We start from the raw sequence: 12,438 nt of genomic DNA on the forward strand, positions 1-12,438 counted from the left end.
CTGCTGAAATAACACAAATGATACTCTAAGGCAGCCCAAAAGGAAGAGGAGCAGCGGGAGAAAGAAAATAGTTGGAGTCTGCATGTCATGATGACTCAATAGCCAACAAAGAGAGTGTGGAAAGAGTTCTCCTTACATACTTACAGTGCAACTGTCAGGCCAAATCAGAAGAGGCCTTCATGTTTGAAGTCCAAGCCTGTGTAGAATTGGTAATCTGAAGCTAACCTCCATCCCCCCCAAAGGGGGTGATTCCATTTGAGGCATATCACTGCAAATGTCGGGGTCTTAAGCATTTTCCACGATGTTCCAAAAGCCAAAGCATGAACAAGGCACTGATGATTGTAGCTGATGTGCCTCAGGGCTGAAATCAACACAATTGAGCTTTTAATTTTGGGCATCACCAGCTTGCGAAGCGTGTGGTGGGGAGAGAATCAAACAGAAGTGGAAATGGACTCCACAGGCAAATCTGCAAAAAATATACAGACAGTTTGTTGAATCCAAGCCCATTAAGTGCTCATTGCATCCTCTGCGACAATGTGGTTTAAATGGATTCGCTAAACCATTGCAAATGACACTGCCAGAAAAGGGAGGGGGGTGATAGACCAAGATGGGTGGGAGAGTGTTGAAGCATGACCTGCATTTGGATCATCACAACTGATCGTTACCAACTTGGATGGTAGCATGTACTGGAAAGCAGCAAATGGACAAAGCGAAGGATTCCTAAATGGCAAACAAAAATTCTCTATAAACCTTAGAACAGCTTTTCGAATGCACGCCTCCTTTGCACAGAAATCAGTCTTTGTTGTGAGTTCCTTCCTCCTGACTTCACCACTCAGCCACTTGCATCAAGCATCCACAGCAATGATCACCGTGCAGAGATCTGAATGTCCCACAGCAGGGCGAAACTGCTTTTTCCTTGGAGGAAGTAGCTGCATTGGCAAACCTCACCTGGCAGAGATGCCCAACCCATTTGCCTAAGTAAGGATCTTCTCTCAAGCTTGGAAGTAAGTGCTCCTGTTCTAAGTATCTCTCACTCTCACTCTATCTCACACACACAATGTAGGGTCTCTACTCCACAGCACAGGTAACCTGGACTGCAAACTACAGAGTGGGGAAGCTTGCAACTCACTCCTAGCCAAGTCAAGCAACACAAGTGCCTTCATGAGAAAAGGTAAACCCCCTTTCAAGAAGAAAAAGTGAAACGTTACTGCAAAAAGAGAACTAGCAGTGCAGAGAGGATAAGGAGACAACCACTTGAGTTCTTGGAGCCCTGACACTATTGAAAACTCTCTCTTTGGGCAACATGCAAAACAGCCCTGCTCTGCCCACAAGTTTCCACTTCCTCTAAAAATCATGTTACTGGAGGTATTTTGAAGAAAGAAGGGCAGAGCCCTCAGGCCCAGAGTGCAACTGTTGGGATGGAGATCATGGCCACACAGAAAGGCTATTGACTTTCACCAGTTCCTACAGAAGCACTCTGCCGGCATCCGAGACCATACAGAAGTCACTTTCGTGGGACTTGCCTTTTCCCACCTTGCAAACTTCCTATGGACAGCGTTGCTGGGTCAGGGCCGAAAAAGCCCCTTACAGAACCTTTACAAAGTGCACAGAAAGCAAAATTCCACTGGCTCCCATCACTACAGCTCTGCGATGGAGAGAGCCAAATTTGGTGATATCCTGAAGCAGCGGTCGCCAGGCCTGCGGGCACACTTCCAAACCAGATAAACTGTTGTGGGCAACACAAAACACAAGACAACCTATCAGATGGAACAAGATTGGTGTTTGCATAGCAAACGAGGGATGTGGAGAAAGGAACAGGCTTTCTTTTAAAATACCTCGAGAAGTACAACATGCTTTATAGGTAGTCCCTGTGAAAAAGTGTCATCGTTATCATGGTTGATCGATCAGATTTGTATACCTATACACAAAGGTTTCAGGGGTGGTTCCCTGCCCACAAACAACGGCAATCCGCAAGAGCTGCTCTAGACTGCGAACTTGACGTCCTACACCTAGAATCGTAGAATCGTAGAGTTGGAAGCAGGGTGGCTTTGATTTAAATCAAATAGATTTAAATCACTAGTCAGCAAGACTTGATTTAAATCATTGTTTTTACAGAAAGACTCGTTCTTAATATTTACAAGCAGATGGAAGTTTCATTTTCGGAATAATCAATTTTCAGAGTAGTTTTTACAGTTATATCAAAAAATTACCGGTGTGGTTATGCTATTAGAAATACATAGATAATTATGGAATTATTGTGAGGTTTAATAAGTTAACTGTTTATATTTGGACAACTTTCCTGCTGTACTTTATTGGAAGGAAAATAAATTTAGTTTTAGCACACATGAAAAACTTGAAACAAATCCTTATTTCCTGATGAATAGCCTTTGGACTATAATGTAGCTTAAATAGAAAACTATCTTTAGAAGGATTTTTCCTCCAAAAGCATTTTATTTTAAAAATCCAATTTATATCAAAAAAATCAGATTTTTTTAAAAATTAAATAAATAATTGATTTTTATCCACCCTGGATAGAAGGGACCGCCAAGGGTCACCTAGTCCAATCCCCCTACAGTGCAGTAATAGGCACGCAGGAATCAAACTTAGCCCACTGAGCTAGCAGCCAAGCCTGAAGCGCTTCTTTTTCTGTGTGGTTTTCTGCGCCATGCGATAAGCAGCAGGCCCTGTGCCTTCTCAACCATTATGCAAAATCAGAAACCGAGAAAGAAAATTATCCCCTTGTTCCTTGGGGGAGCGGAGAGGTGTACCATTCATAATAAGGAAGCACAGCAGCGGAGGGTGGTGGTTTGGAATCAGAGCTCACAGCAGGATGGTTCTATGCCTCCAGAGGTACGCTTTCCAAGTGCATAAGAAGAAGAAGAAGAAGAGTTTGGATTTGATATCCCGCCTTTCACTCCCCTTCAGGAGTCTCAAAGCGGCTAACAATCTCCTTTCCCTTCCTCCCCCACAACAAACACTCTGTGAGGTGAGTGGGGCTGAGAGACTTCAGAGAAGTGTGACTGGCCCAAGGTCACCCCAGCAGCTGCAGGTGGAGGAGCGGAGACGCGAACCCGGTTTCCCAGATTACGAGACTACCGCTCTTAACCACTACACCACACTGGCATAAAAAGTACAAGTGGGCTTAGAACCATTCGCCCGCTTTTGTTTCCTGCTCTCTCGATGCAGATCGGTATAAACGGTGGCCTGAAAGCGCCAACTTCAAAATACAATTTCTACTTTACCAGCCAATAACAAAATGTGGCTTGTACATTTCAGAGATCGCGCCAAACCAAGGTTAAATGTCCTGAACCATGGTTTGGCATGAATGGAGCAAAACGCTCTTTTCCTTCAATGGTCCAATTTTCACAGCCGCTTTTGATGGGGTCGGTACAGGACACATCTGCCATAAAATGAGTTCTTTTGAAACTCTGCAAGCAGCAACTTTGCCTTATTTCGTTTCAGAGCCCATGTTTGTGTCCTGTTTCTTCGCATGGCTTCAATTATGACTGTAAACAGCCCAGGAAGCAGTGTGGTATACTGGTTAGGGTGGTGGGCCAGGACCTGGGAGACCAGTGTTCAAATATCCACTCAGCTATGAAGCTCACCGGGTGACCTTGCGCCTGTCTCTCTTACTTTTGTGCCTTAGGGCCCTCATATTTACGGGACTGCCTCTCCTGGTATGCCCTGCAGAGGACCTTATGGTCCATGAATAACCATAGTTTAGAGGTCCTGGGCCCTAAGGAAGTCAGACTATCCTCCACCAGGGCCAGGGCCTTCTCAGTGATGGCTCCGACCTGGTGGAATGCTCTGTCCCATGAGACCAGGGCCCTGCAGGATTTAACCTCCTTCCGTCGGGCCTGTAAGACAGAGCTATTCCACCTGGCCGTTAATTTGAATTCAGCTTGATCTTTTATTTCCCTTCTCTTCCCTCCCCCTCCCCTTTTATGAAGATTACCCGCTCTGATACCCCACAGCTAATTCAAATATCTTTAATACGGTCAATGACCAACAAGCAATTTATAAAATAAAATAAAATTGGCAATATAAGTACTATTGTACTACAGATAACAGTGGAGATGTGGCCAAATCACAAAATTGGTACTTGTGTTTATGATAGCTAATTCTCCCCTGGCCTCCTCGCTGGCCCAAATAGAACAAATTCAGCCAGCCAGCCCTCGTGACTATCTAAAGCGTATTAGATGGATTTCCCCCAAATTGATTTATGAACTTTGAATTTTATTGATATTCATGTTTTTATACTGTATTTTATGCTGCTTCTACAATTAAGTGTTTTTTAAATTTGTTGTTAGCTGCCCTGAGCCCGGTTTTCTGAACCGGGAAGGGCGGGGTATAAATTTTTAAAAAATGTTTTAATTATTATTATTATTACTAACCTAACCCACCTTGCAGGGTTGCCGTGAGAATAAAACAGAGACGAGGAGAACCACACATGCTACTTTAAACTCCTTGGAGGAAAGATGGGATATATAAATGTAAAATAAATAAATTACTGGGAAATATACGTAAATATTGCACAAATAAATAAAATCAGCCACAGCATTCTGTTCTTCAACAGGATGTAGAAGCTGGCAATTTTACCACAAGGAAGAAGCATCGCAAGAAAAGCCTCGCCAAGTTAAAAACACACACAAACCAGAGCCAAAATCACCTCAGTCAAAAGCGTTCTTGCATACGGGGCATTCCTGATTCTTGCTCAATCATGTTCCATGCTGGCCTCTCTCTCTATCACAACAAATACTCTTGCTAAGTAAGGAAGGGGGTGGATTTTACCAATGACAAAAATAATACAGTCCGCATGCCAGAATGTCGCAACTTTATCCCAACCCGACAAGCCACACTAACCTGAGGGGAAAGGGGAGAGAAATCTGTTGCACGAGTTTCCAACGACTATTGACTGCACTTGTTATGCAATAAAGGCAGTGTCTAGAAAGAGCTGAAGGAGTCCATCTTTAAACTCTTCATCTCAGTTTATAGGTGCATTTCTTTGGATATTTACCTCAAGTGGGGCCATGGTGAAGGAACCTTCCATTTTCAACCAAGAAACTTCTTAGTTTGTTTTTGTGTGCCTTGGTGTAAAAATAAATGAAGTTCTCATTTGAGACAGATTAGAGGAAGTGCAGCAATAAGCTATCTCAAGAAAAGCTCGAGGTGAGGGAAGAGGTGCTATGTACACTACTTTTGTGGCACACATGAAGTGCAAACAGGCACTTGTGCACACAGGTCTCTGGCTGCCACCACAAATGTGAGGACAATTGAAAGACTTGGCTATCAGTCTACTCCTGGCAGGATGTCACCCTATTTAGCCTGGCCTTTGACCCTTGAGAGGTGTGTTTTCAGAGCCCACCCTACCTGTGACTGTAATATGTTCTGTTTTTAATTCTGAGAAGGTAAAAGGTAAAGGACCCCTGGACACGTCCTTTACCTGAAAGGTCCTTTACCTTTTATAATATAGAAGGTAGAAGGTAAAAGGTAAAGGACCCCTGGACAGTTAAGTCCAGTCAAAGGCAACTATGGGGGTGTGGCACTCATCTCATCTGTTTTGGGAAGTTCTTAATGGCTGATGTTTTAATGTATTTTTAATCTTTTGTTGGAAGCCACCCAGAGTGGCTGGGGAAACCCAGCCAGATGGGTGGGGTATAAATAATAATAATAATTATTATTATTATCTCACTTCAAGCCGAGGGAGCCGGCATTTGTCCACAGACAGCTTTCTGGTAATGTGGCCAGCATGACTAAACCACTACTGGCGCATGGAGGACTGTGAAGAGTGCCAGAGCGCATGGAAATGCTGTTTACCTTCCCGCCACAGCGGTACTTATTTATCTACTTGCCCTGGTGTGCTTTCAAACTGCTAAGTTGACTGAAACTGGGGCGGGGAGCTCACCCCGTCGTACGGATTCAAACCGCCGACCTTCCAATCGGCAAGCTCAAGGGGCTCAGTGTTTTAGAGCACAGCGCCACCTGTAACCTATCCTGGCGCCTGCTGGTAAAGGCCGGTAATGCAAATCATCAATAGTGGTAACATTTCTCTTTTTTGCACATATGACTGGGTCCCTGCCCTTGAGGAAAAGGGGATATCTGACATTTGAGGAAATTCCTCTGCCCACAGTCAACACAGAAGCAGCACAACATCCCTTTTGCTGTTGTTCTGTGACAGAAAGCAGGAAACTTTCCCAGTAGCTGTTCATCCACTTCAACCCTAACACACTCTCTGACCGCTCCAACCAGCCAGCAATCTGCCTTGCAGAGGCAGTCAATGCACATAGACCTCCACACACAGACCTGGTTGCATGCCACAAAATAGCGGTTATTCTCCCAACATGACCACAGGTCAGTCCTAAACCCAGAAGCAAGTCCCACTGAGTTAAATGAGAGTTTGCGGCACAATCCCGTATGTGTTTATTTGGGAACAAGTCCCACTGTGTTCAAGAGGTGTAATTTCCAGGTGAGTGTGTGAGAGATTATACCATAATCTTTACAGCCTCAGTTCCAATAAAGTGTGGTTAGGACGAAGGTGAGGCTACTAAGAGCTTGTCACTCTGTAGGCTGGAGGTTCATAAAATAATTTAAAGCAAATTAAAATGGGGGTGGGTAGAGAACATGCTTTGCATGCATAAGGTTTTGGATTCAAACCCTGGCATCTTCAGATGGTGACCAGGAAGGAACTCTTTCCGAAAGTATGGACAGCCAATGGCAGCCAGTTTCAAACCTGTGGCTCTCCAATGTTGATGGACTACAATTCCAATTATCCCTAACCACTGGCCATGCTGGACAGAGGCAGAACCCAACAATATATGGAGGGCCACTGGTTCCCCACCCTCTGATGTAGTGTTAGAAACTCAGATATATAAGCTAGGTGCCAAATAGCTCCTTAAACCAGGGTTAGAGTCGCCAGAACAGAATGCCTGGTGAATATCGAACACTGGATGTAGACAATACTTAGGTAGATCAACCAATGGTCTGAAACTGAATCATGGGTGTCAACTTGAATATGGGGGGCAGGTAAGCCCTGCCCCACGTAACTGATCACATGAAGTGGCACACCCACACACCATTTGAATAGCAATGCCCATCAATTTGGGGGGGGGCTCAAATATTTTATGGGGGGGCGAAGGAATCTCAGCCCCTAGGAGTTGCCTCCAATGAACTGAATCATTGTAAGGAAGTTTCCTGTGCTTCTGACAACTTACTGAATGGCCAAATCACAGTGAGGAAGATTCAAAAACAGTTAAACTTCCACCCTCCTCTGCCCTCGACGCATATGCACGCAGACTAGGGATTCTCATCTGTGTTGATGACCGAGCATATAAATTCACAGGCCAACAATAAATAACTGATACTGAGTCAGGCTGGGATCCTGTTCGTGTGGCGACAGGTATGTGGGTTAAGGTGCTTCTCACTTCCGCGTGCAAAATCATTTTTCACTTCCCCGTGCTCACAAAGCAACTCCCAGGAAGGGCATTATTACAAGCGAACCTGTTCCTCACTATCAGATTGTGCATAGTTTATTCCAGTGCTCTTCTCACTACTCAGCGATGCTTCAATGTCTGAACGCCAGTGAGAGAGAATACCTGTCACGCCCGACGAAAAGTATGCGGAGCTACAGAACATGCCCACAGGCATCAAGGAACGTCGCAGCAAGCGCTCGCAAACTTCTGCTTGCTCAAGAGTCCCGCTGAAGTAGTGCAGTTCCATTGGGTCGCCCCTCTTTTCACAGGAAACAGGGATTGTGATGCCCTGTGCTACAGACAACAGAGTTCGCCCCTTGGGATTTATACTTTTACTCTCCCAGCTCTGATCCATACAAGTAATAAGTGAAAAAAAGTGAAAAGGATAGCATGGACATCACTTTCAACTGTCCGCAAGAAACTAACACACTAGGAAACATCAGAAGCTGCTATATACTGAGTCCATTTGGTCCATCTAGCTCAGTTTTGTTTCTACGGCATTGTCTTGCCACAGTGCTCCAGGGTTTCTGTTGCACTAGCTTCTGCTTCCATGGATGTTTGTTTTCTTTTGAGGTGTGCACCCTTTGCATAGGGGAGAAGAGCCATCCTAAATGAAAGCCCACAACCATCAGTTTGAAGTGGTGGAGGCTATTTGGCCACCTCGAGATGCTACCATCTCATTCTGTTGCAGATCCAGATCAGAAGATGAAGGTGGACATTTTCTACTCTTTCAATGCCTTCTTATGGGTTATCTAAGCCATTTTAGCTTATTGCAAACAGGGCATCAAGGGTTAATGGCAGTGTGATCCTATATATGGTGCACCATATCAATATCCTATATATGGTGCACAAGAAAACTTGGGTATACTGTGTCCTGGAACTCAACATACAAAGGAACATTTTGTGTTCTCGTATGACTTAGCAGTGAGGACCTTTAATCCTGGAACTTCTCACAAAGCAGTTATTATTACTATTATTTATTAAATTTCTATACCGCCCTGTCTAAAGCAGCCTCTGCCAGCCAGGTGCCCTCCAAATGTTTCAGACTACAGCTCCCATAAGTCCCAGGCAGCCTATTAGAGTCAAAGTCCAAAACATGTGGACGACACCATCTTAGGAGCTGCACAATGAGAAGTGCCCAAACTTCAAGGCAAAAGTTGCTAGGTCCCAGGACAGCTTCAAACCCAAAGAGCCACTTTAAAAATACTGTATGGTGCTCAAGGGCACCTTCGCAGTACAACCCTATACGGGGAAGCAAGTGTAGGGTTGCAAACTAAGCCCCCTCTTAAGTCTCCGTGCAGCAGTTTGCATGAATGTGAGCTTGTCGTGAGTAGAAGGCAGGCAACCAACGCTTTATTTTTTAATTCACTTGTACGATCTGGCTAATGCAGGTTTTCCATTCAGGCTGGAGTCTGGTTTAAGCAGATGCACGTGGGTGTCTGTGTAGCATCACAGTCCTCAAACTGGGCTTCACCTCTCTGAGCCTTGGGAAGCGTTTGGAGCCCACGACCAGCTGGCGGAGAAACCAGACGGAGGCTGTAAAACCTGTGCACGTTCATTGAGCATTAGCCCCATTGAATGCCATGGGGCTTACTTCTGAGTAAGGAATGCCACCCCCAGAGAGACTCACCTGGTGCCTATGCTTCTTCCTGCTCCCCCAGGCCTTTTAATTCCAATCCACAGCTGCTTCAGGGCTGTTACTGTTGCTTGCACCATGTTACCCCCTTGCAAACTTGTTTTAATGGGGGTGGAGTTTGCTGGGGGGGGGGTTGCTTCTCTCTCCAAGGGCTTTTGTTTTATTTTGCACTGTGCTTCAAAATACATTTTTCGTCGTATTTTATTGCATAACCTTCCAGACAGCTTGGCTGGATGGGTGGCTTATAAAATGTAAACACGTTTTCTTAAAAGGGGTTGCATTGCACATAAATCCCTCCCTGGAAAAAGGCGGCTGCCAAAGTGTCAGGGCACGGCTGCCCCATTGCTCTCACCCTTTTCCACCCTCCCCCCCCCCCAAAAAAGAGCCGTTCCCCGATTGTGGCTTTTGAGTGACAGGCATGAGCACATTCCTTTCGTGCCCCACCCCCTCCCAACCTGTTGCTGCAAAAGAGAGAGCTCGCGCTGCAAAGGAGATAACATAATCCTTTGGGGGGGCGGGGGGAGGAGAGGTGCATCAACTTCTCTATAGCTGGCCAGAGAAAAGAGGAGACAACAATAACTCGCTTTTCGGTCTTTGCCAGTGCTAGGAATTGAGCAAGGGGAAAGGAGAGCGAGAGAGAACGAGATCGACCAGGCAGGCGCAACTTACTGGGATGTGGACTCGCAGAAGGCGCTTCTTCTGGCCGCTGCTCTTCTTGCCACCGGGCGCTGCATCTTTCTTCTTGGTGTCCATAGCGGTGCTTCCCATCTCTCCGATGTCCCTTCCGACGGGAAGGTCGGAGGAGAGGCCCGCGGGAACCGGCCCGGCCAGGTCTCTCTTCCAGCCAGGCTCTTCGACTACCCCTCTCCAAGCTCCTCCGCGCCAAGTGATGGGTCTTTGGAGCTCCTCGTTTTATATTGCGTTGTTTTTCCAGAGCTTTTGGCTGTAAAGAGGGACGTCCCGAGCTTGGAGGGAGGGGGGTGTTACGACCACAGCGGCTGCTCGGGGTCCTCAAGGGCACGGGATGGGTCTGGGAAGGAGAGGCGGAAGAAGGCGCCTCGCATCGTGCAGGAAAAAAGCGCAATGGTTGGAAGGTGGCGAGAGAGCTTGCCAAGGTGGGTGAAAAGCTCAGGCTGCAGCAGGGAACTCCTGGGCCGATTCAGAAGCAGCCCGCGCTTCTGGGCGGCTGCAAAAGTTTCCTTCCCCCTGCGCAGCAGGAGATGGGCATGTCCTCTGAGTCAGCGCGCCCGGAGGGCGAAAGCAAGGAGGTGCACCCGACACAATTGAGAGTAATCGCGCAGATTAATCTGAATGCGGAGGCTGTTTTGCAGAAAAGCAGCCCCCCTCCCTCTCTGCTCTGTAGTGCCAAGTCTGGGCTCCAGTGCCCAGGTCCGCCCCACCGCCAGCCACCACTACGGAGAAGGAGGAGGAGGAAGAGATGCAATTCGCGTTGAAGAGCTGGTTTCTTTTCGCGCTGCAAAACAAGACTCTCAGGCAGGCAGGCAGGCAGGCGGCTGCAGTTTGCAAACACAAGTGACCCGGAGAGGGAGGGAGGGAGGTGAGCCGATCACCCAGCACTGCTTGCGGTTCCCCTTTCGCGCTCTGCAAGCGAGGACGCTTTCTGACAGCTGCTTGCACAAGATCCAAGCGAAAGGAGCGCGCGCGAGCGAGCAAGGAAACCCAGCCGGGGAAGGCAGTTGCCAAGCTCTGCGCGCGCGTGTATATATATATATATATTCCTCGCAATCGAGGAGGAGGAGGAGGACGCTGCTGCCGAACAGGAAGTGCAAAATCACGAAAGACAACTTTCTCTCCCCCAACGTAGAGCGCGCGCCCCGCCCCGCGGCCCACGCCCCTCCGCGCGTCTCCAGAACCAAGGTCGAGCCGAGGAAGGATCTCGGCGGGGGATCCCGTCTTCAAGGACATCCCCGGGGCTGCCTCCTCCTCCTTCTCCTCTCTTGATCATCGCCTGAGCAGATGGAGCCAAGACTGGGGAGGAATCGGTTGATCCCGCTTTGAAATCGGGGCTTAGCTGCATAGCCATGCTATATGCCACCCTCTTTTAAAAAAATTAAATAGGGGAATGATATTCCGAAAAGGGCATCAATATTCTTCCCTACGAGGAGCACCCCCCCGGTAAAATAATAATAATAATAATAATAATAATAATAATAATAATAATAATAATAATGCTTGGATGCTTGTAGTTTGAGTTTTCCTGCGCTGCAAACGTTGCTGGTCTGGGTAAGGCGGCGGGAGAACCGCGATTGTGCACAAACGCGCTTTCTGGGTTCGCAGAAGGAAGGCGGCTCCTTCCTTCCCCCGCCTCGGGCAAGGCGCCGTTGCGAAAGGCTGCGTCGGTCGTGCCCAAGCTGCCTTCTCTGCCAGAGGCGCGGCCGGCAGGTGGCGCTGGTTGCCGCTGGCCGAGGGCGAAGCCGCAGCTGCAGGCGAAAGGTTTGCACGGTTTGGACACGGAGCTGCTGGCGAAGGCAAGCCTTTGGCCAGCTGAAGCCCTGCCAGCTGTTTAGAACTACAACTCCCATCAGCCGCGGCCTGCGTGGGATGGGATTTGTAGTCCGAAACAGCTGGAACGGCTTCAGCTGGGCAAAGGCGGATGAAGGGGTACACAGCCTCTGCTTAAAAGTCTTATCATATTTTAAAGAATATTTTGGTAAGCACATACCATAGGAATAAACAAGCTTTTTCATTTTCAAATTCCTTTTTTTTAATTGGCCATGTTCAAATGTGGGGCAGGGCGAAGGTCAAACTAATCCAGGCATGGCCAAACTCAGCCCTCCAGATGTTTTGGGACTACAACTCCCATCATCCCTGGCTAACAGAACCAGTGGTCAGGGATGATGGGAACTGTAGTCCCTAAACATCTGGAGGGCCAAGTTTGGCCATGCCTGATACTAATCCTTTGCTTTTTAAAGGGCCTTTTCACGTGTATGGCGTTATACTCTGTGTGCATATGTGTGCTTTGTTGCTGTTGAAGGCAGAATACAAAACGAGAGCCATTTTTTAATGGAATATACCTTGCATGTGTTGAAAATACTGTAGATAGCAAAGCAAGAAGGAGAGGCAAGGCAAATTAAGACAAACTAGAAAGGCAGAAGAGGCGCGATCTTCCACCCCAGGGCAAGCTCTGCCATTCCATACATACATAATTTTATTCGTGTGCCACAGTTCCACAGTTCAAACCATGCTCAAGGTGGCTTGCAACAGGAAAAGGACACATAGCTGCAACATCGCGAAAGTAGTAATAAACAATAAATTAACATTTTAAAAATACACAACCAAACTGAACAATTTTCACATGATTCACAACAAGAT

At 47.1% G+C, this 12,438-nt stretch overlaps 1 protein-coding gene across 3 annotated transcripts in view; it reads right to left on the reverse strand.

The window, feature by feature from the left end:
* The window catches only part of PRKAG2 (protein kinase AMP-activated non-catalytic subunit gamma 2), a 199,270-nt gene extending 187,905 nt beyond the window's left edge, over positions 1–11,365 (reverse strand). Inside the window, exon 1 of one of the 3 annotated variants that reach the window (XM_083467219.1) lies at positions 9,775–11,365. Coding sequence is in view for 1 of the 3 variants with exons in the window: in XM_083467224.1 (XP_083323350.1) it covers positions 9,775–9,873 (99 nt within the window). In the remaining 2 variants the exon portion in view is untranslated. The remainder of the gene's footprint in view (positions 1–9,774) is intronic. The other 2 variants (XM_083467224.1, XM_083467220.1) reach the window with 2 other exon arrangements.
* Between the last annotated feature and the right edge of the window lie 1,073 nt (positions 11,366–12,438).

Source organism: Podarcis liolepis (genome assembly GCF_965112155.1).
Source record: "Podarcis liolepis genome assembly, chromosome: 12".
NCBI classification, from domain to species: domain Eukaryota; kingdom Metazoa; phylum Chordata; class Lepidosauria; order Squamata; family Lacertidae; genus Podarcis; species Podarcis liolepis.